At 40.4% G+C, this 21,276-nt stretch overlaps 1 protein-coding gene and 1 long non-coding RNA gene across 2 annotated transcripts in view; one reads left to right on the top strand and one right to left on the bottom strand.

The window, feature by feature from the left end:
* LOC105086322 (ribonuclease inhibitor) overlaps positions 1–21,276 on the bottom strand; it is a 42,530-nt gene that overhangs the window by 7,777 nt on the left and 13,477 nt on the right. Inside the window, exons 7-9 of the mRNA XM_010976800.3 lie at positions 20,779–20,924; positions 14,589–14,684; positions 6,188–6,323 (exon numbers count right to left, since the gene is read on the bottom strand). Coding sequence (XP_010975102.1) covers positions 6,188–6,323; positions 14,589–14,684; positions 20,779–20,924 — 378 coding nt within the window. The remainder of the gene's footprint in view (positions 1–6,187; positions 6,324–14,588; positions 14,685–20,778; positions 20,925–21,276) is intronic.
* LOC116150808 (uncharacterized) overlaps positions 8,240–21,276 on the top strand; it is a 33,038-nt gene continuing 20,001 nt past the window's right edge. Inside the window, exons 1-2 of the long non-coding RNA XR_010383202.1 lie at positions 8,240–8,557; positions 20,737–20,899. This is a non-coding gene — a long non-coding RNA (uncharacterized LOC116150808). The remainder of the gene's footprint in view (positions 8,558–20,736; positions 20,900–21,276) is intronic.

Below are 21,276 nucleotides of genomic sequence, written 5' to 3'. Positions count from 1 at the left end.
TCTGCCCTCACCACCCCCCGCCCCTTTCAGAGATGATGCACTGACCCAATTTGAAACTGCAAACCTCCTGAATCTAGCTTTTTCTTTTTTTCCCCAAGTTTAATCTCTCTAGTTTGAATGCCTCTCCAAAGTAAGTTGGTAGGATAAAGATTTTTAGTTGTCTTAAATCTTCCATTCATTCATTTATTCAAAAGACATGGTGTGTAATTGTGCAGAGCGTTTCAGTCTTTTAGATTTTACACACCAGAAAATAAAATGTCAAATAACTTGGGGGGACAGATAGAGGTCAGTATGGCAACTTCTAGCGTATCAAATAAATAACTCTCACCTAGCAACACTATACAATAATAAGTATTTTTATATAAAAGTAGGAAGGGCATAGTCTCAAAATAAAGGCTAGCTTTTTAAATCAAGTAAATTTAGCTTTATGAAAAATGAACACTCCACCTGTCTTTATTTTTCTAATCTCTTTGAGGATTATTGAAAATTCCTTCATGTCCTGGCCTTGGCCTGCCAACTGGACTTTGGGAATCTCTGGCATCATGAGTGGACATGGACTCCAGGTGGGGAGGCCTGGGTTCCAGGTCAGCCTGTACTTCTTGTCAACCCTGTAATCATGAGTAGGCCATGTGCTCTCTTGGGTCTCACCTTCCTCATCCGTAAATTTGACCTTAAAAGGGCAGTTCTGCCTATTTCATAAGGTTGTGGTAAAAAGAGAATGAAGCAGTTCCTATGGAAGCATCTTGCAAAATGCATTACCAAGTATGCATATTGAACGCATACTTACTAGATGTATATTATGTGCCTAACATTGCAGGGATTAAAAGGAATTTAACATATGGCCTCTGCTCTGAAAGAAATTATCATATGACTATCCATAAAACAATTTTGAACCCTTACCATGAGCTGGGGATATGAAATTTCAGTTAGAGTCAGTAGTGAATACAAGGCCATTTTCTTGCTCCCTGTACACATTTTTTATTGATTCAGCAGCCAGAATTCAAGGCCAGGGCTGAATGGTCCTGCCAGACTCTGCCTCTCAAAGATCTTGCTCCCAAGGAAACAATCTGTCTAATCGGGACTTGACAGGCTTTGGCTTCCTGAACTGCCCAACTGTGTCCAATTCCTTCAGGCAAGATGGGGGCGAGCAGGGATGCTTCAAGAAGAAAGCAGGGATGCACAGAAGGAGTGAAGAGTGTTGAAGACAAACTTTACAACTCAACAATTCTACATCTAGGTCTGATTCCAGAGGCCATGGATTTAACCACTACACTACACAGGCCTCACAAGAGCCATGGTTTTACGGAGCATTCACTGTCAGATGTGATCATGGCCACCCACATGCTTAAGCACTTGTGCCTGGCACAAAGAAGCCTTCCAAGGGTACGAGCAGGGCTGAAATCCAGCCAACCTCTGCTTGCCAAGTCCTGCGCCTGAAGCATAGCCCTCGAAGGGGTAACTTCCTCTGACTCCTTGGGGATGAGAGGTAGTGCCTTTTAGTTCATCTGCCCGGAGGGACTCTTTTTCTCATTTGTATCAAGGTGCTAGTTGGAGCCTTGGGCTCCATATTTAGCACTTTACACATATGGTCTCATTTACCCTGTAACAGTCTCTCGAGTTAGTCACTATTATTACCTTCATTTTTGCAAATGAGGAGCTGAAATACAGAGAAGTTATAGATTAAATCATGGAGCAGAGATGTGAACTCCAGCAGTTTGCTTGAAAATAACCATGAATCATGATTCAAATATACCAAGAAAAATTTTAATTTTCAGCAGTTCTCAATATTTACACTTTAAAAAAGAGGCCAAAAAGATATAAGTATTTAGTGTCAGAACTGAAAAAACACAAGGAAGGAATTCCTGGCTCTGGTGCTCCTTGTTAGTGGTATTTTCGTCCCTGTCACACAGAGCCAGCAGTTGCACTGGGCCCCGTGCTCAGAAGGGCTCCTCACTTGGTTTAGTGCTCTGTTATCATCATCTTGAAGTTCTTAATAATATCTGAACAAGGGCCCATGAGTCTGCATTTACACTGGGTCCCTACAAATTCTGTAGCCAGTTCTGCTGTCATGTTTAGTGTGGTCAGGGCAGAAAACAAAATCTGACAAATGGTCAGCCTTAAGTAATTGTACTGTTCTGTTAGCCCCACAGACCACTACTAGATGAACTGTAATCAGAGGGAGGCCTGGTTCATGAGAGGGGGAACCAGGTTTCCTGCACCCAAACCAGCATTTGGTTCCTGCCTTAAGCCCAAAGGATCCACTGATAATTGCCTTCAGGGGTAGGCTTAAGCAGCAGAGATAGGTAAGGCCTCTTCACAAACAAAAGGCATGATACCCCTTGTAGCTGGACCAGCTAATCTGAAAGTGAGGCTAGACCCATGTAGTACTGAGGGCAAACAGGGCTACTGGGCAGGCAAGTAGTTAGTGCCCCATAATCTCCATCACCAAACCTTACCTCAACATAAATGCATATGCATAAGCCACCTCAATGTAAATACTCAATTAAGTAGACCCCTGGAGTTGACTTTGAAAGCAGGTACCCTGACCAGCTCTTTGCCTCCACATTCATCCATTGAGTTCCTCCTTTGTAGATACTTAGGACCCTCAATGATAAAAGGCAGGAAGCCATAAATCTGTTCCCCGGAATGCTCCCGGAGCCTGTTTGATCATCTCCCATCTTGCTCTACAGCTGGCTGAGAACTGGGCTTGCCAGGGTTGGGGATGAAAGCTTGTAAAGATGATGCTTTTACTTCCAGGGCACCAGCCTGTCAGCACTTAAGAGAGGTGCAGAAGGAAAATGAGGGTTGATCTACAAAGATGGAAATGGGTAGGGAAGCTGTCCTTGAGGTAAGCATGCAGCTCATTTCATAAATCACATCAGAAAGTCACCCACTGCCTACAAGACAGAGTGAGGTTGAAAAGGCCCAGAACAGATGAATGATACAAAGACCATGGATGTTAAATTTGGACTAAGCTGTCTTTATGAGTTTACGTTGGTTAGGGTACTAGAGTGCTGAAGAGAAAGTCTTAAAAGCAGCCAGAGAAAAAAGACAAATTATGTTGCAAAGAACAAAGACAAAAGTGATAGCAATCTTCTTTTCAAAAACAATGTAGCAGAAAACAGTGGAGAACATTTTGAAAGTATTAACTTTCAACCAAGAATTCTGTATCCAGAAAAAAAACTTTAAAAATGAAGGCAAAAATACTTTTCAAAAATACTAAAGCTCAGAGAATTCATCACCAGCAGATCAGGACTATAAGAAATGTATAAATTAAGTCCTACAGATAAAAAGAAAATGATACCAGATAGAAATTTGGATATATCCAAAGGAATGAAGAACACTAGAAACAGTAATAATAATAGAAATGATAATGTAAATAAGTATAAAAGACTTTGCCCGTATTTAAAAAAAGAATTAACTGCTTAAAACAAACATGATAATGTATTCTGGGATTTATAACGTTTGTAAAAGTAAAATATATAACAACAATAGTAAGAAGAATGCGAGGGAGTGGAAATGTACTGCTGTAAGATTCTTATACTGTAAGTGAAATAATATATTGCTTGAAGGTAAATTGTGACAAGTTAAAAGGAAAAGAATAAACACTATAGCAACCACTAAAAAAAAAGACACGTATAGCTAATGAAACAATAAGAGGCAAAAATGGAATTATAAATATTACTCAGTCCAAAAAGAGGCAGAAAAATAGTTAAAATTGAACAAAGAACAAATGAGACAAACAGAAAACAAATGGCATGATTATAGATTAAATACCCAACCACACTGATAATCACATTAAATATAATAGTCCAAATAACAAAAGACAGAGATTGTCAAAATGGATTTTAAAAAAAAGTCTCAACTATATGCTGTCTACAAGAACCAATTTGGATATAACAACATAGATAGGTTAAAAGTAAAAGGACACAGACAGATATATCATGCTAATTTTAATTAAAAGAAAGTTGCAGTGGCTATATTAATATTAGTCAAAGTAGATTTCAGAGGAGGGAATAATACCAGAGATAAGAGAGAAATATTACTAGGGATTTCATTATAATAAGGGTCAGTTCTTCAAGAGACTTAACAGTCCTAAATGTTTATGTTTCTAATAACAGAACTTCAAAATACATGAAGTAAAACTGATTAAACTGCAAGGAGATATAAATGTCACAATTATCCCTCTCTCAGTAATTGATAGAACAAGTAAACAGAAAATTTATAGATATAGAACACCTAAACAACGCTGCCGACCATCTTGACTTAGTTGATATTTCTAGAACTTTCCTCCAGTAACAGCAGAATGCACATTCTTTTCAAGTGCACATGGAACACTTACCAAGATTGATCGTAATCTGAGCCATAGAACAAGTATGTTCTCCAACCACAGCAGAATTTAATTAGAAATCAACCAGACAAAAATATCTGAAAAATTAACAAATATGTGGAAACTAAACAGCACTCTTCTAAATAACCCATAAGTCAAGGAAGAAATCAAAAGGGAAACTAGAAAATGGCTTGAGTTGAATGACAGAAATACAACATATCAAAATTGGTAGGATGCAATTAAAGAGTGCTTAGTGTTAATATAAACATTTATATTTGAAATAACAATGTTAATATAAACATTTATATTTGAAATCAATAACTTAAGCTTCTACCTTAGTGAACTCGGAAGAGAAGAGCATATTATACCCAAAGTAAACAATAAAGGAAATAATAAAGATAAAATAATGAAATTGAAAAAAGGAAAACATTAGATGAAACCAAAAGCTGGTTCTTTAAGATCAATAAAGTTGATAAATTTCTGACCAGATTAATTGGAGGAAAAAAAAGAAAACAATTTCAAGCATGGAGAGACATCACTATAGAGACTACAGACATGAGAAGGATTAGAAGGAAATATATGAATAACTTTATGCCAATAAATTTGAAAACTTGAATGACATGAACAAATTTCCTGAAAAGACACAAACTACCAAAGCTTTAGCCAAGAAAAAATAACCAGAATAGCCCTCTATCTATTGAAAAATTGAATTTGTAGTTAAAAAAAAAATTCCCATAAAGAAAACTCCAGGTCCAGATGTCTTCACTGGTGAATTCTACCAACTATTTAGAGTTGAAATAATGACAGTTCTACACAAGTTCTTTCATAAAGTAGAAGAGGAAGGAATAATTCATTCTGTGAGGCCAGAATTACCCTGATCCCAATACCAGATGAAGACATTACAAGAAAACTATGAACTAATATCCTTCATGAAAATAGATGTGAAAATCCTTAACAAAATGTTAGCACTATACTGAAAGGATAATACATTGGCAATATATTAAATCTAGCATCATATTGAAAGGCTAATAAAATGAAATTTATTAGTATAATTATTAAAAATATAGCAAAACTATCCAAGTTGGAAATCTTCCCAACATTCCTGAATAAGGTAGTAAAGTATATTAGATAAGGAATCTTTTTCTTCTAAAATAATAAACAGCCATCCTTCAAGCCCTCAAGCCTCAAATCTTGGCTGTGTTCTGTTGCCCTTGATTGCCTCAAGTACTGATGTCCTAAGATGGTGTAGCTTAGAGCCCTCTTTATCCAGAAAGCTTTCTTACAGTGCTAAAAACGATCACTTGTGGCTTGGCCCACTGGGTATGTGGATTCAGGAAAGTGGATAGGGAGATGTCCAAGGTTGTGCAGATAAATGTGTAAAGAAAATAGTCTGTTTTTTCCAGAAGCTATTGAGAATAGCTCTTTCTCCCTAAGGAGGTTGGAACAACGTTGTAATCAAACACAAAGGAGTGTTCACTCTTGAGTAGACTGCCTTTCTTCCTCAGGTCACACTGCTTACATCTTACATTACATTCATTCTGACCGTAGGAAAGAAGAATCTGGAAGTCATACCTCTTGTCTTTGCTTAGTTGCCAACTTCTTAAAATGCAGCTTCTAATGAGGTCTTTGAGACCCCTTTGTGGGCTTACGTACAACTGTCTGCCATGCCATTATTGTGATTTCAGGTCTTCCCATAAAATGATGTACCAAGACCAAGATGGGTCACTACTTCACTCTCAGATGAAAAATCTCACTTGGCACTGTTAACAAGCTGCAATTAAATCATTTTCCCCATGATTTAACCCAAGACCTAGTTTTGGAAGGAGAACAAGTAAAGCCTCTTAATTTTCTACTCACCGTGTTAAAATTTGAGTGAATTCCAACAAGCTATTTTCTTCCTCTTTTCCTTTTCCATCTATGCCGTTATCTGCTAAATACAACTTCACTAACCAAGGACCAGCTTCAGTCAAATCTTTAATTTTTTTCTTGATTCCTGCAAAATAAATTAGAGTATTTTCTTATTTTTAGACAATAGTTTCCCCACTCCACAGCTAAGTTGATTTTATTTTTTAAGATTGTACTGATTTGACTTGTGTGAGTAAATGCATTTTGCAATGTAGTCAAGGAAATACATATAATTTAAGAAGCCTTTTTAAAAAAACACTCAGTGCATCCTTCATCCTTTACAACAGCAAGCCCAAAATTGCTCTGTATGAAAGAAAATCTCATTTAAGATTTAAATTGTTGCCTTTACTTTGGCTACAGAGGAAAACCGACGTCTCTAGAAATCTCTTGGTAGAAGATGAATGAGTTGTCTGCTGATCCTAGGGAAGTGATAGCCTCATACAGAGATTTAGCCCTTTAAAAAAGCCTGCAAAATTGTCACGTTTTTTGAACTCTAGAAGGACAAATTTAAGGAGAAAGAAGCACCCTGGCTTTGTAGACTTAATGACCGAGTTCAGTGGTCCTGAAGTCTGGTTCACCCTTGTGATTATCCAGTTTTCACGAAGTTCAGCCTCAGTACTGTTGGGGGCATCATATACACATTTAATTTACAGGTTTACGAGTTTGGCAAAGAAAAAAGAAACAAAAACAAAAACAAAAACAAAAAACGGAAGGGAATGGAGAAAAAGAGCCATGGGCCTAATTCACTCAGAAAGTGTGAGAAAGGAGAGCTGAATCTCCAGTCCCACAGCCAGATTGCTTCCCTAGGGGCCTCCAAGTGTTTGAAGTTCCATGTTTTGTGTGCAATGTGACCATCTAAACGCCAGCCAACAACTTCATGTGGGGCTTAACTGAAAACCAAGGATCTGTCCCAAAGCTGGGGAAGAAACTGCATGGAACTTAGAGATAATATATCTGTATGTTGTATGGGTGACAAAGAATTTTAAAGGCTCATTTAGCTACACACTAATTTTGCCCAGCCTGCTTGAGAACCTAACCCCAGGGCTAGACAGGACGCTTCTGTACTTGAATTCATTCCGCATCCAACAAATATTTTTGAGCTCCTTTTATGTGCCAGGCACTGTTCTAGGTGTTGGGAATCCAACAGGGAACAAAAGAGACAAAACTTCCTGCCCTCCTGAAGCTGAGAGGGAATGTAACTAGGGTGTGGGACGAGCAGGGAAGAGAGAAGAATGGATGATAACTAAGGGTACATTTTCAAGTGAAACAGAACTGACTTTTTGGGGAAAGGTGATAAATTTGGACATTGGACCATTCTAGTTTGCCAGTTTAAAAAAATAAACGCTTTAAAAAAATTCAATTGATTTATTTGGATATGAATCAAATCTGCTGGGTTGCTGAAGGAAATAGAGAGGATTTATTTTCTTTCAAAACATAGTTGGAGGGATGAAAACTAGCCCATCCTTTCATTTTATTGTGGATAAGCTTAACTTGTCCCTATCTCATTTGTCCTTACATCCAGAGCATGGGAATGATAGCAGACGACAGCCATTATGAATAATATATCTGGCACACTGTAGGTTAACTGTACTGAATGAATGAGTGAATTAATGTAGAGTGCAGTCATATAGTGGAAACTTTTCTCTCACCGTTCCTTGTTTTTTCCGAGCACAGTATAGTTAATAATGCCTTGAGACAATCCATGAACACGAGTAAAATATGATTTTTCTATTTATAAAATCTCTTCACCTTTGAAAAGTTAAGTTGACTGCCCAGAATGATTAACAATGTGGTTACTGATCGCATGTGGCACTCATTTCTTTTTGCCCCCTTCTGGCATGCCAGAAAGCAGTGGTGATGAAGCATGAGGCCAAGGGGGCCAAGGCCATAGGCCAAAGGCCACATTCCTGTGCAGCCGCTCAGCTTTACAAGGAAAGAAACAAAACGATCTCAGCCAGTCTAAACCCCTAACTGAGCCAACGTGGCATAAATGTGTGCCGTTGGAGAGGAAGGGAGCTTTCTGGCTTGTGATTGGCCTGGTACAACTTGCACCCCCATGGGAAAACAATCCAGATCTCTCTCCAACTGGTGGTAAGAGAGGTAACAATGTCATCTTGGCCCGTGAAAAAGAACCAGTCTGGAAAATGCTAGTCCAAGTCCCTCTCCAGAATTGAGCCCTCTAGTGAGTCACAGTGCCCTGTTAGAGGGTAGGGAAGCTGATGCTGCTTCAGCGCAGGGATTTCCTGCTCCAGGCCTCTAACCAGAGTTCAAGCAGAACCAAATTCTTTTCTCTGGATGGAAGACAAATTCCTTGGAATAAGGGTGAGTCCATGCTCAGCCCCTGGTAATACTTGATCCACCCCAGCTGTGTTTACTCCAACCTATTTTTGCCTAATTTTCCATTTCTTTACTTTAAAACAAAAATAAGCTCGTCAACAATGACTACTTTAAAGTAACCCTCCTCTGTCTTGGAGAACTTAGCAGTGGTATAGCGATGCCAGTTGTACCTGAGGCAGGGTGATATACTGAAGTGAGCAGAATTTCCAGCTTTAAAACCTCTCTGAGAAATGCTGTGTGACTCCCCAGAAAGTCACTTCACTTCTCTGAACCTAAATGTCTTCATTGCTGCTGTAGAAATCATAACACTCATCTCCTGGATGCATTGTGAAGATCCACTGGGAAGCATGGTGACACAGTGGTTGTAGAGGCATGTACTTCACAGCAGATTTTACTGTCCAGCTTTGTTTCTAGGTCTTGTAAGTCACTGAACCACTGGAATGGGTGCAGTCTAGTGGCGAACTTCCATGTGTAAGATGTCCCCCCTTCTGCCACTCCCCCTCTGGGGATCAGATACATGCTTCTGACAACTGCACACCTCTCCGGGGAGCCACACCGCAGATACAGTATGGACTTCCTTACCGTGAGCTTCCTCTGATTTTCTCTTTGGTTAATTGCCAAGATTCCCCAATTGTTTTTGATTGCAAAATCTTTTTTACCACCCTGATTGAACCAGCCGCTAGGTCCTGCCAGTTCTCCGTCCTAGGTTTATCTAGACTATCTTTCCACCTCTGCAGCCTCGGTTCTGCACTTCATCTTCTCCTGCCTGAACTACTGTTAAAGCCTCCATTGTCCAGATGTCTGTCTCTCTAAAATATGCTCTGCAAAGTGGCCGAAGGTTCTTCTTAAAAATCCAGTTCTTATTATGTCACCGTCTTGCTTCAGAAGCATCGTGGCTCCGCCTTTGTGCACAGGAGAAATTCTCACTCCTTAACAGCATTCTTGGCTTTTGGCCATGTGCGTCCACTGGCCTTTCCAGTTATATCTCCAGCTCTCTCCCAGTGACCACTCTGAGGTGAATGTCCCACTTCCCATGTGCTGAACACTCCAGGCACTTTCACACCCTGAGCCTTTTCTCATGGGGCTCCCTTTGCCTAGAAGGCCCTCTCTTTCCCAGTTGATGAACCTCCTCTCATTCCTTCCAGAGAAAGCTCTATTTCCCATATGAGCCAGCTCCCAAAGGTTAAGTATGAATTTTCATGGAAACAGAAGGTCCCCAGAGGGGTTCCTCATCTTCTCCCTCACTCTCTAGCCTCTTCTGAGACCAACCGGTGGGCATCACACATTCCGGTGGGCATTGGACTGTTTGGCTTCACCACTACTGAAATGTTCATCTGTGGATGCCAGGTCTCCGTAGGATCTTCTTCTTGAGATTGATTTATTAACTTGTAAAAACAGCTTCTTTCCATCCGTAAGGAGTATGCATGATTTCCTGTGTAATTACGAGAGGTTTATAAGCCAGAATATAAATTCTATTGATTGCAGGACTTAAGGAAGCAAAGTGCAGTTAGTGTTGGATGATTCACACCTTGGACCTTGGAACCTGTCCACGAAAGTTTCCATTGTTTAGCTATCGCTCAGGATAAAATCCCAAGTGAAATAAGTTCAGGATTATAACTAATAACTTCTTGACTTGCAACTAATAAAACTATTTTGAAGATTACATTTTGACTTTTGAACTTGACTCTTGCCTTCCTTAATGCCACTAAGCATTCCTATGGTCTGTGGTGATAATATGAGCAATAATGCCTTATTTGGGGACGTGAATTTGCCACCTGGGTGGCATTGGTACTGTAGTAAAGGTCTGATCCATCCCAAGCTTGGGGACTGATCATTTTATGGTTGGATTTTGCTCCCTGTATGTGTCTAAGTCACATGCTGGCATTCCCAGTTCTAAATCCTTGAGGGTTATGACAGTACTGGAAACAATGGTATAGGATTTGGGCTGGGAAGCGGAGCAGACCCAAGGGACAGGACACCCCTAAGTCCTTGCTAGGTTTTCCAAGAACTTTGGGGCCTTGAGGTGACATGGCAGGACTGGCTGAATGGGTGACAGAGAAGCTGTCCGCAGATGGCTATTCCTGTTGACCTTTCAGTGACTTTCAGTCTTCAGCTATCTTCTGGCTCTTTATGGACCTGACAAGCTTGTGACCAGGCACAGGCCAAGCCAGACATCACCCACGTGAGTGCTGGTCACCCCGAGGCCCTGAGTCCACAGTTCCCACAGAGCTCCTGGTACAGAGCCATGGGGCTCAGAGGTGGGCCAGAGTGGGTCCAGAAGAGATAGAGAAGCTGGAACAGAAATGGGTCTTGGGCCCTGTTTGTTGTGTGCTTTCCATGGCCAAGAAGAGGCACTTAGGAGCCTCACTCTGCTCTCTGATTTTCTTTACTCAGCAAAATAAATCAAGAGTAGGCAATCGGGTTTTCTTTCGGGTCCAAAGCAGTGGTTTTCAAAATGTGGACCCTGAACTAACAGCGTCAGCATCAGCAGGGAACTTAACAGACATACAAATTCTCCAGCCTTATCTCAGACCTGCTGATTCAGAACTTTGGAGGGCAGGGACCAGCGGTCTGTCTTAATGAGACTTCCATGTGCCTCTGATGCTTCTCAACTTTGAGAACCACTGATCTAATGAGTCTTCCTGTTCAGTGATGCTTTGAGGAACGACTGGCTTGAATAGACATCTACCTTCTGCAAGAATAGAAATGGAATACTTTGCCTCGTCCATCAACTTATAAGTGGCTGCTAAATGTAAAAATGTCCAGTTCTTGTAATCATGCATTTGGAAGGAATAATAAGGGTGTCAGGCTTCTGAATGGGGGTTTTGACTCATACAGCATTGTAAGTTCAGCTCTCTAAGCAGCAGGCCCAGAACCTCTTGTCCACAAAGAGGAGAGAATAAAAATAGTTTGTCTGTTTCCAATTGGAACCAAATGGAAACCATCTGGACTCCTCACCCAGGAGGTTGATGTAAATCAGCTCAATCTGACCCTTTATTTTGAAACAAGTAGAACTCTTCTATGAAGACCAAACTCATCTCCAGACAAATAAACACTGTGAAAATGATTATCCAATGTGGACAGCTGGTTTTTAATTTGCTGTGTGAACTCTGGATAGCATGAAAAGAAGCCATAAAGTAAATATATAGTAGACACATAGTTGTTTCTGTTGATTTGAGGCACAGGATTCCTTGTGAGACAAAAGACTTTAATGGGTCCCATTGTCTATTGGATTAAGTCCAAACTCTTGGCCTGATATGCAGTCTTCCTTAATATGTCCCACCCCTCATACTAGGTTCACCTTCCCACATCCTTTTGTTCTAGCTAAACTTGTAGGCTTGTAGCTTGCATTGTTTTTTTAATTAAAAAAATTTTTTTTAATTTATTGAGGTAACACTGGTTATTATGTTTCATGTGTACAGTGTTATATTTCTACTTCTTTATACACTACAACATACGCACCACCAAAGATTTAGTTTCCATCCATCATGGTATAGTCGATCCCTTTTACCCATTTCACTTTCTCCACACTGCCCCTTCCCCTGTGGTTACCACTGCTCTATTCTCTGTGTTTAATATGTTTGTTTTTGTTTGGTATAGTTTGTTCATGTTTTTTGTGTGGGGTTTTTTGGGATTTTTGTTTTGTTTTTATATTCCACATATGAGTGGAATGATATGGTATTTATTTTGCTTAGTATAATAACCTCAGGATCCATCCATGTTGTTGCAAATGGCATTGTTTCGTTCTTTTTTATGGCTAATATTCCATTACATACATATGTGTGTGTATATATATGTATGTTATATATACATATACCACAACTTCTGTTCATCCACTGATGCGCACTCAGGTTGTTTCCATATCTTGGCTATCATAAATAATGCTGCATTGAACATAGGGGTGCATATATCTTTTCAAATTAGTGTTTTCATATTCTTTGAATGAATACCCCGAAGTGGGATAACTGGATAATATGCTAGTTTTATTCTTAGTTTTTGAGGAATGTCCATACTGTTTTCCATAGTGGCTGCACCAATTTACATTCCCTCTGACAGTATTTGAGGGTTCCCTTTTCTTTACATCCTTATCAACACTCGTTATTTCTTGCCTTTTTGATAATAGCCATTCTAACAGGTGTGAGGTGATTTCTCATTGTGATTTTGATTTGCATTTTCTGAGTAATTAGTGAAGCTGAACTAATTTTCATGCGCCTGTTGGCCATCTGTATGTCTTCTTTGGAAAAATGTCTACTCAGCTCCCTCTGTGGTTTGCAACAGAGCTATTATTTAAAAGCTGAAGGATGAATAATTGTATTGCTTTTTTCTTTTTTCTTATTTTTTTTTAACTTTTCCCTTAAATGAGCCACCTTTTATAAGGATTTAAAATCTCCAGGGTCTGCTTAAGGGTGGGGGTATGGGGGCTTGAGTGGGGAGTGGCACACAGGGGGAGTCATATTTGAGAAGGACCTCACATTCAGACTCTGGTGTCATCGTCTAATGAGGTTATGTGTGCATTTCCTGTGATTTTATGTGTGTCAGAAGAGTTGGCCTGTTAAATGCAAGGACTTCAAATGTTATGCATTTAAAAACCTTTGCCATTAATTAACTTAAAAAAATTTTAGCTCAGGTAGCTCAACAAATAGAAGTGGTCAGAGCCTCTCTCTGGGCTTTGAGAAGCCTTGAAGTTCCCAGATAGATTTTGTCCTTTTGGTCTTTATGCAATGCCAACTTGACTGCACAGCATGATACAGACACTCAGTCTTTGTCCTTGCTGCCACTTTCTGTAAAGTCCAGATGCAGAGTTAGAATTAGTGAGCCAGCAGTCCTCTCCCCTCAGGTGTCATCTGGCCCAGTGTAAGGACTGCCCTTTCTATGGCTACCTGTCTTGCAGACTCTAATCATCCTCATCCTCACAGGAACCCAAACCAACTCCTCTGAAAGCATTCTTGGTTGAAAGCATTCCCAAATGGAAACTGTCTAAAACAAATGATAACCTAGCATCCTCCCCTCCCCCCACAGCCTCCCACATTCCTCCCCCTCCTTCCTCTCCCCCCCCCATCTTTCCCCCTTTTAGTAAATTTTCCTAAATCTACTAGCACTATCCAGTGGAAAGACTGTACTTACATCAGACAACAGAGCCGGAGTCTGATAAATTCTCACTTTATCTTTTCATGTGGCTTTTTAGCTTATAAAAGTTGTATCTTTCTAATTCACTGAGAATTCATACAAGAGATACAAGGATAATTCAAGGACAGAAAAAGACCACACAAGAACAGGTTAAAATTGAGGAAGAAAAAGCCAACAGGTAAAGAGCTTCACTATAAGGGCCTGTTGCCTTCTATAAACAAACAAACACAAGAAGTGGACTAAAACAGAACAGCACAAGTTTAGGTTGGCCTCCACGTGGAGTTTCCCAAAGACTGTGCTCATGACACGCCCAGTGATGGGTCATCTTGTGCTGTCTCATTATAACTTCAAAATATTAAAGCTGGAGTAGAATTCAAGAAGGTGTGAGCACAAGGTCCTCAGAATAGGATGCTGAGACCAGGCATCGGGACAAGTGCTGGGAACAGAATCCTGGTTCCGTAACATTTAGCTGCAAACCTTTGCTACTTAGACAGCTTCTCACTTAGCTTAATCCTGCTCGGAGGTTATGGAGTTGGTGATTTCTTAAAATTCCCTCTCAATGACTCAATGTCTGCTTCTAAGTAGTGAGCATAGGAGAAAAGCCTCCAGGCTGAATTTATCAGGTCCTGCTGGCTATTTATTGCAGAGATATTCCCATGCTTGTTTTTTTGGCCTTTTTGAATGTGCCAAAGACAAATTCCCCTGGCAGATATGGCTAAACTGTTCTGTATTGGGTTTATATGAAGCCATCAGACGCTTAGTCTTCTTTTTCTCCACTTGATTTTGGGGTAATTACTTTAGCAGGGGGAACACACAGTCTATGGAAGGAAGGAAGTGATTTACAAGATGAAGGAAGTGGGAGGAATAGTTGAAACAACAACAAAAATACCTTTTTTTCTCTTTTTCTTCCCAGAAGTGGTTTTCACTGTTACAGCTCCAGATGGCTTTCTTATCTGGTTCAAAGCTGAACTTGCTCTCTGTCTGGCTGTATGGGGGAAAAAAAGATTAAAAAACAGCCAGTTCAAAGTTGCATGAGTGGGTTTTGGATGCACTTTGATATTGGTTATTGCCTTCATCTTATGTGCACTTAGGACCGAGATATTTCTCATAAGAGAGAATTACCCACCCCGTTGACTTCACTTCAGTCTTTTTCACGTTTCTCCCCTCACAGGCTTGAGGAGAACATGCGACCAAGCAGGGCCCCAAGACTCGTCCTGCAGGGACTTTTGTAAATTCTCCTTTGTTCCGCAGGTGCCCTCTATAAAAGCGGCTCCAGTATCAGGAATTAGTAAGGATGTAGCAGAGAGGAACACATTTTTGGCATGTTTAAAAACATGTTAGTATGTTACTGCTCTGCAGTCCTTCTGGACCCTTCTTTCCCTTTCTCTTGCACTCCATGTCCCATCCATCAGGAAATGGTGTAGATGTAGAACCTGACCTCTGCTACTGCCCTCATCCCACCTGGATTGACACCCCTCACCTCTCACCACCACCTCTCACCTGGATGACAGCAGCCTCCCCGTAGCCCTCCACCCCCACACAGACTGAGGGGTCCTTCTCAAACCTAAGACCCAACTGAGTCCTGACCCCTCTGCTCCTTCCAGGCTAACAAGGCCCTCGGCCCCCTTACCCCTGTTACTGTCCAGGCACCTGCTCCTTGTGCACAGGCTTTGGGGCCTTGGTGCCAACTGTGCCCTCTGCCTGGAATGCTCCTTGTTTATCCACAAGCTCACTCCCTGATCTCCTGTGTCTGTTCACAAATGCCACCTTTTCAAGGAGGCCTACACTTAACCATCTATTTAAAATCACACCCTGAATTTATGTGCCTTTTGGCCCTATAATTCCACTTCTAAGAAATTTTAGTATCAGTATACTGGCTCATGAAAGTGTGTGTGTGCATGTGTGCGCGCGTGTGTGTGTATGAACCCTAAAGTTAGCAAACAACAAAGCTATTTGGATTTGGGGAATAAAATAAAATAAAATAATACCGCAATCATCTTTTCCTTCCCCAGATTCCCACACTTGCTTATCTTGCTCAATTTCCCCCTTTTTTAATAGCAGTTATCACCTCCTAATAAACTATAGCAGGTATAGATTTATTATGCCTTTTAAAAATTGTCTGACTCCCCCCACTCCACATGTACACACATGTACACACACCCACGAGCATACAGCGTTCCCAGCCCTCTCCTCAGGGGCAGGGATCTTTGCTTTATGCTCTAATGTTTGTAAGGAGAGACACAGGTGCACGCACACACACAATGAAAGAAGGAAGGAGGGAGGGTCATTACTAAGACTGTATTTTACACATTATAACAAGTAATTAAGAAAAACTTGTCATTGGATAGTGAGGCATCCGTGCCTCTTTGGTGGTTGGCAGCAGAAAGCAAGAAGAGGAAGTTACTAGAAGGCCTGGGAGTAGCTCACAGAACAGGAGAGAAGATCAAACATTTGGGCCTTACAAACCAGTGTCCTCAAAACATTTTTACTCTCATAACATCCTAGAGGAATATGGTAAAGCTATGTATAATCTTGTACATTTTTAGTTTGGTATCTAAACTTATACAGCATAAGTTTTAAAATTTCAAAGGATGAAATTTCTAGCATATGGCAAATATTGATGTTTCAAAATAAAATCTGTTATACCATTCTCTTAAGTGTATCAGATGTAATCTAAATTCCAAGCACTCTGCTACCCACCATCATCCAGTTAGAAATCTCAGACAGCCCAAGACATGAGCAGTTCTTTTTGAGTGGCTGAAAATTTTACATGATTCCATTTTTTCTTGTTTTTTTTTTTTTATTGGTATTTCCATTCTACCAACTGTGCAGAATTTTATATTTGAAAGTCGTTTATTGGTCATCTTGTAATACTTCTCTGTAATAAAATTGCTACATTTACAAATATTTAGATTTTAACAATTTCTTGAGATCATAAGCCTCTAAAGTATTAAAAATTCTTCCATAGTTATTAACCAATTTTAGAACTATGAAATTAATACAACATACGTATTTTATATATTTTGATAAATCCTAATTAAATACAAAAGTAAAATTTTATTGACCACCTCTCCCAAAGAGATGGGTGGTGCTGTTATATTTATTTGCCTTTGTAATTAGTTTATGTATTCATGAAAGAATGTTACTGCTAAGCTGAGGCAGACTGCAGCATCAATGCTTTTCCTGGTTTTCATTGTTATTGTAACAGCTGAGAAATCTTGTTCACATAGATGGGAATGGAATAATAGGGTTGTCAGATTTAGCCTCCCTTGTCCCCCCAATACAGGACAACCAGTTCAGTTTAAATGTCAGATAAACAAAGAATAATAATGTTTAAAGTGTATCACAAACATTACATGGAACATACTCATAATAAATTGTTTTTCATCTAAAATCCAAATAAATCCTAGAAGGAGCTTTATCACAGCAGTATTATTCAATGCTTTAAACTCCTGAGTTATAAGCTAAAAATTATATAGTGTTTGATCAAAAAAATCTTTTTAAGTGATCTGTCAGTGTCCTCCTTCAGTTGTGTTAAAAGCGAAGAGTGGAAGCCACCTGATGTGTAAAAAATGAAATCATTGAATTATTAGAGTCATTCATTTTCTTAACACTTACATTCAATACTTTGAATTGTCACTTTGTTTTTGTATCCTAGGAGAAATATTCTGCTCAGATACTGGATGGGAGAGGAGTGTGTCTTTCTTTTGCCAAGTAGAATGATAATTGTGACCAAGGATATTAACCACAGTTACTGTGTCCTTATGGAAAGTGAGAATCTGGACATTTAAAAATACCACCCACAACCCCTCAAACACAGCCACTGAGAAGGCTGTGTGTACTCTGGGTCTCAGGGCATTTGGGCCGCTGTAACAAAACACCACACACTGGGTGTCTTATAAACAACAAACATTACTCCTCACAGCTCTGGAGACTGGGAAGTCCAGGATCCAGGTGCCAGCAGATTCAGAGTCCGATGACAGCCCGCTTCCTTGTTCACACATGGTTGTCTTCTTGCTATAAGCTCATGTGGCAGGAGGGGTGAGGAAACACTCTGGGGTCTCTTTTGTAAGGGCACTAATCCCATTCAGGATGGCTTGACCTTCATGACCTAATCACCTCTCAAAGGTCCTACCTCCTAATATCATCACCTCAGGGAGTAGGACTTCAACCTGTGAATTCTGGGGGGACACAAACATTCAGTCCATAACAGTAATGTACATGCCAGCCCAGAGTAAAAGTGCTTCTGTTTCAGAACTAGATTGCCCTCTGCTCAGGCAGTTTTCCTGCCTTCATTTCACTTTTTTTTTTTTTTTTGCCAGCAGGATTGGCCATAAATGAAAAAAGAGGCATATGTGGCAATAAAAATGATTGTGGTATCTTACCAGCCACAGGTGGGTGTGGGACCCGAGTCCTCTCAAATGTGATCCTTGAACCAAGGAATCTGGCACCCTCCTCCAGCAACCTCGTGCATCCTGTGAGACTCCTGGAGCTGCCCTTGTCCCTGCCCTTTGCAAACCTGTCTTGCAACAAACTGGGTTGAACCCCCAGTATGGCTGTATTTGGAGATGAGGCCTCTGCAGAGGTAACTGAGGTAAATGAGGTCACAGCAGTGGGCCCTGATCAGATAGGATCAGTGTTCTTATTAGACACCAGAGAGCTTGCTCTATCTTGCGTGCAACACATAGAAAAGACCACATGAGGACACAGTTAAAGGGTAGCCATCAGCTAGCCAGGAAGAGAGCCCGTACCACGAACCAGAGCAGCTAGCATTTGATCTGGGACTTCTGGCCTCCAAACTTCCAGAAAATAAACCTGTTGTTTAAGCCCCCCCAGCCTGCGGTGTTCTGTTTTGGCAGCCTGCGCAGACTAATAAAGTTAACAGAAGAGTGCAGAGTAGCTAAAATGCACCAGCTGAACTGGATAGAGATCAAGGTTGATGTGAATGAACGTGAATGTTAGAGACTGTCACAGTTAGCCTCAGGGGAGGAAGAGCCTAGAAAGGTACTTGTTAAGTGGGTTTTGTTGTACTGCTGAGATCTGAGTGATGAGAGCAACTTAAAAGTGGTTCTGTATGCTGAGCACTGACCGCAGGGCCCGGCCCGGCTGGGGTAGTTTCCACCCTGTTCAGGGCTGCTTGTGAAGAATGGAAGGAAAGACAGGGCAGGCCTCTCGGCAGTCAGCTGTGACCCTGGCTTTTTTGGCGCTCTAGGAAAACAAATCCAGAACCCTTAAGATTAAGCCTTAATGGCCTTTTCAGCAGAAACCACTTGGAACAACCAGAATAAGAGAGCTCCACGTTTCTTCCTTATATCCTTGTCATTTCTTACCTTTCCAATCCCACACCTCTCACACCTGTCCCTGCCTGCCACACTCCAGTCCTTGGAGATGGTACTTTCACATTTCCAATTATTTTTTTGAAAATCATAGATTCACTTATTTAGATCTGAACTTTATAGTACAGGACTTTATAAATGGGACTATGGCTTTTTATAGGAATGTTGGTAAATATAGCAGAGGGAAAATAATATTTGATGACAGACATCCCTTCCCAGCTTCCTTTTATATATTTATTGTGTTGACTTGAATTATCAAATTCAACAAATAACCTATATAATTCTGATACTGTGCAAGTTCCTAAATGAGGGATAACTCTTGTATTTAATGAATCTCTGTTAATTATAAATTCTTCGCATTCATTTCCACAAAGGAGCTTTGACTTCAGCTTTTTTTTAAAAAAAAAATAAGGCACGTTGGTATATAATTATATTTCAGTAACTTTCACTGAGATATAATTGACATAAACATTATACTAGCTTCAGGTGTATCACATAATGATTCGATATTTGTACGTATTGTGATCTGACAACTACAATAAGTCCAGTTAACATCCATCACCACATAGCCACAAATATTTTTTCTTGTGATGAGAACTTTTAATATCTACTCAGCAGCTTTCAAATATGCAATACAGTATTGTTAACTGTAGTCACCATGTTGTACACTAGACTTCAGTTCTTTATCTTCATTTTTTTCCCAGCAGTTAGAGTAACTGTGTTCCCTAACATGCTTCAAGATTTTCCTCTCCTAGGAAAAGGTGGTTGCTGTAACAATAATGATGAAGGTGCTGATGATAATACACCCCTCAAGTACTTATTGTGTGTAAGGCACCATGCTGACTACTTTACATCATTTAGTCCTCACTCAACGCCAGGGGCTAGTTACCATTTTGTTTATTTTGTAGCTGAAGAAGCTGAAGTTAGATCAGTTTGATAATTTGCCCAAAGTCATGAACAGCTGGAGAAGGATTTGAACCTAGGTCTGACTCTAAGTCTGTGCTATGAGCCACTTGCTATGGTTTACTGTAACCAGTGATTAAAAGCAGTCAGCTTTAAAATGCATCATGAGTATGTGTACTTGGGATCTATTAAACAAATGGTAAGCCTTTTATAGGGAAGTAAGCAGCTGTTGTTCTCATCTGTCCTGCATCTGTCTTCCTCATCTGTCTACTTCTCTGAAGGGACTGCGCCTTCCCTGATGCAAGTTGTGTGATTCTGGTGGGGTTGCCCATTGCAGTGTCTGGCCCCTCCCTCAATGGACTGTTTGATCACAAACTTACTGCTTAAAACAGTACAAGGTTATTGTCTTACAGTTCTGGGAGTCAGAAGTCCAATGGGTCTTATGGACAAAGGTCAGGGCATTGGCAGAGCTGCATTCCTTTTGGAGGCTCTGGGGAAGAATTCGTTTCCTTGACCTTTCCAGCTCCAACCTACATTCCTTGGCTCATGGCCCCTTCCTCACTTCACTCCAACCTTTCCTTCCATTGTGACATCTCCCTCTCTCTGACTCTGGCCCACTTGCCTTCTTATAATGATCCTTTTATTATGTGAGGTAACATAGTTACCAGTTCTGAAGATTGGGACAAAGACATCTTTGGGGTTCTGTCATTCTGCTCCCATACATTCTCAGGAAGAAGAGTCTCCATGGATCACTGGGAAGGTCACTTTTAATCACAAAGCAAATTCTTCTTCTTTTAGGTGGCACCAACAGAGTTTAGGGCGAAGTTCCCCATTGCTTACCTTGGAACGGCTGAGGGGGATTCCTGGTGTCTGGTGGGGCAGTGGCTGGCTGGTCCTTCCCCTGCATGTCTACATACTCCGCTATGGGCCTGAGGAGCCCCAGAGCTCCAGAACATTGCAGGTAATTGCCATCCAGGTGCAGCTCACTGGGGAAGGGACAAAATACACTGTTCATTTGACCTTATTTCCACTTTCTCAAATTTGGAATTGAGGTCTTCACCTCATAAAATAATAGACCTAGTTATAAAATAATAAATAACCATAATAAATAATAGACTATGTCAGAAAAAATAGAACGAGTGACCATGTCATCTGGCCAAAAACGTGCATTTAGGACAACATCCTCGATTTGCAAGCGTAACTAAAGGATCTTTCTCTTATAATAAAGAAAAACAAAAATAACTACAGGGGGAAAAGATGATTCAAAACATAGTGAAAAATCAAGGGGACCCATGGTCTAGTAGGCTGTGTGCATAACTGGCTACATGATTCAAGACA

Source organism: Camelus dromedarius, chromosome 2 (genome assembly GCF_036321535.1).
Source record: "Camelus dromedarius isolate mCamDro1 chromosome 2, mCamDro1.pat, whole genome shotgun sequence".
Lineage (NCBI taxonomy): Eukaryota > Metazoa > Chordata > Mammalia > Artiodactyla > Camelidae > Camelus > Camelus dromedarius.
The sequence above is the reverse complement of the archived record's forward strand: the minus strand, read 5'-3'. Positions and strand labels throughout refer to the sequence as shown.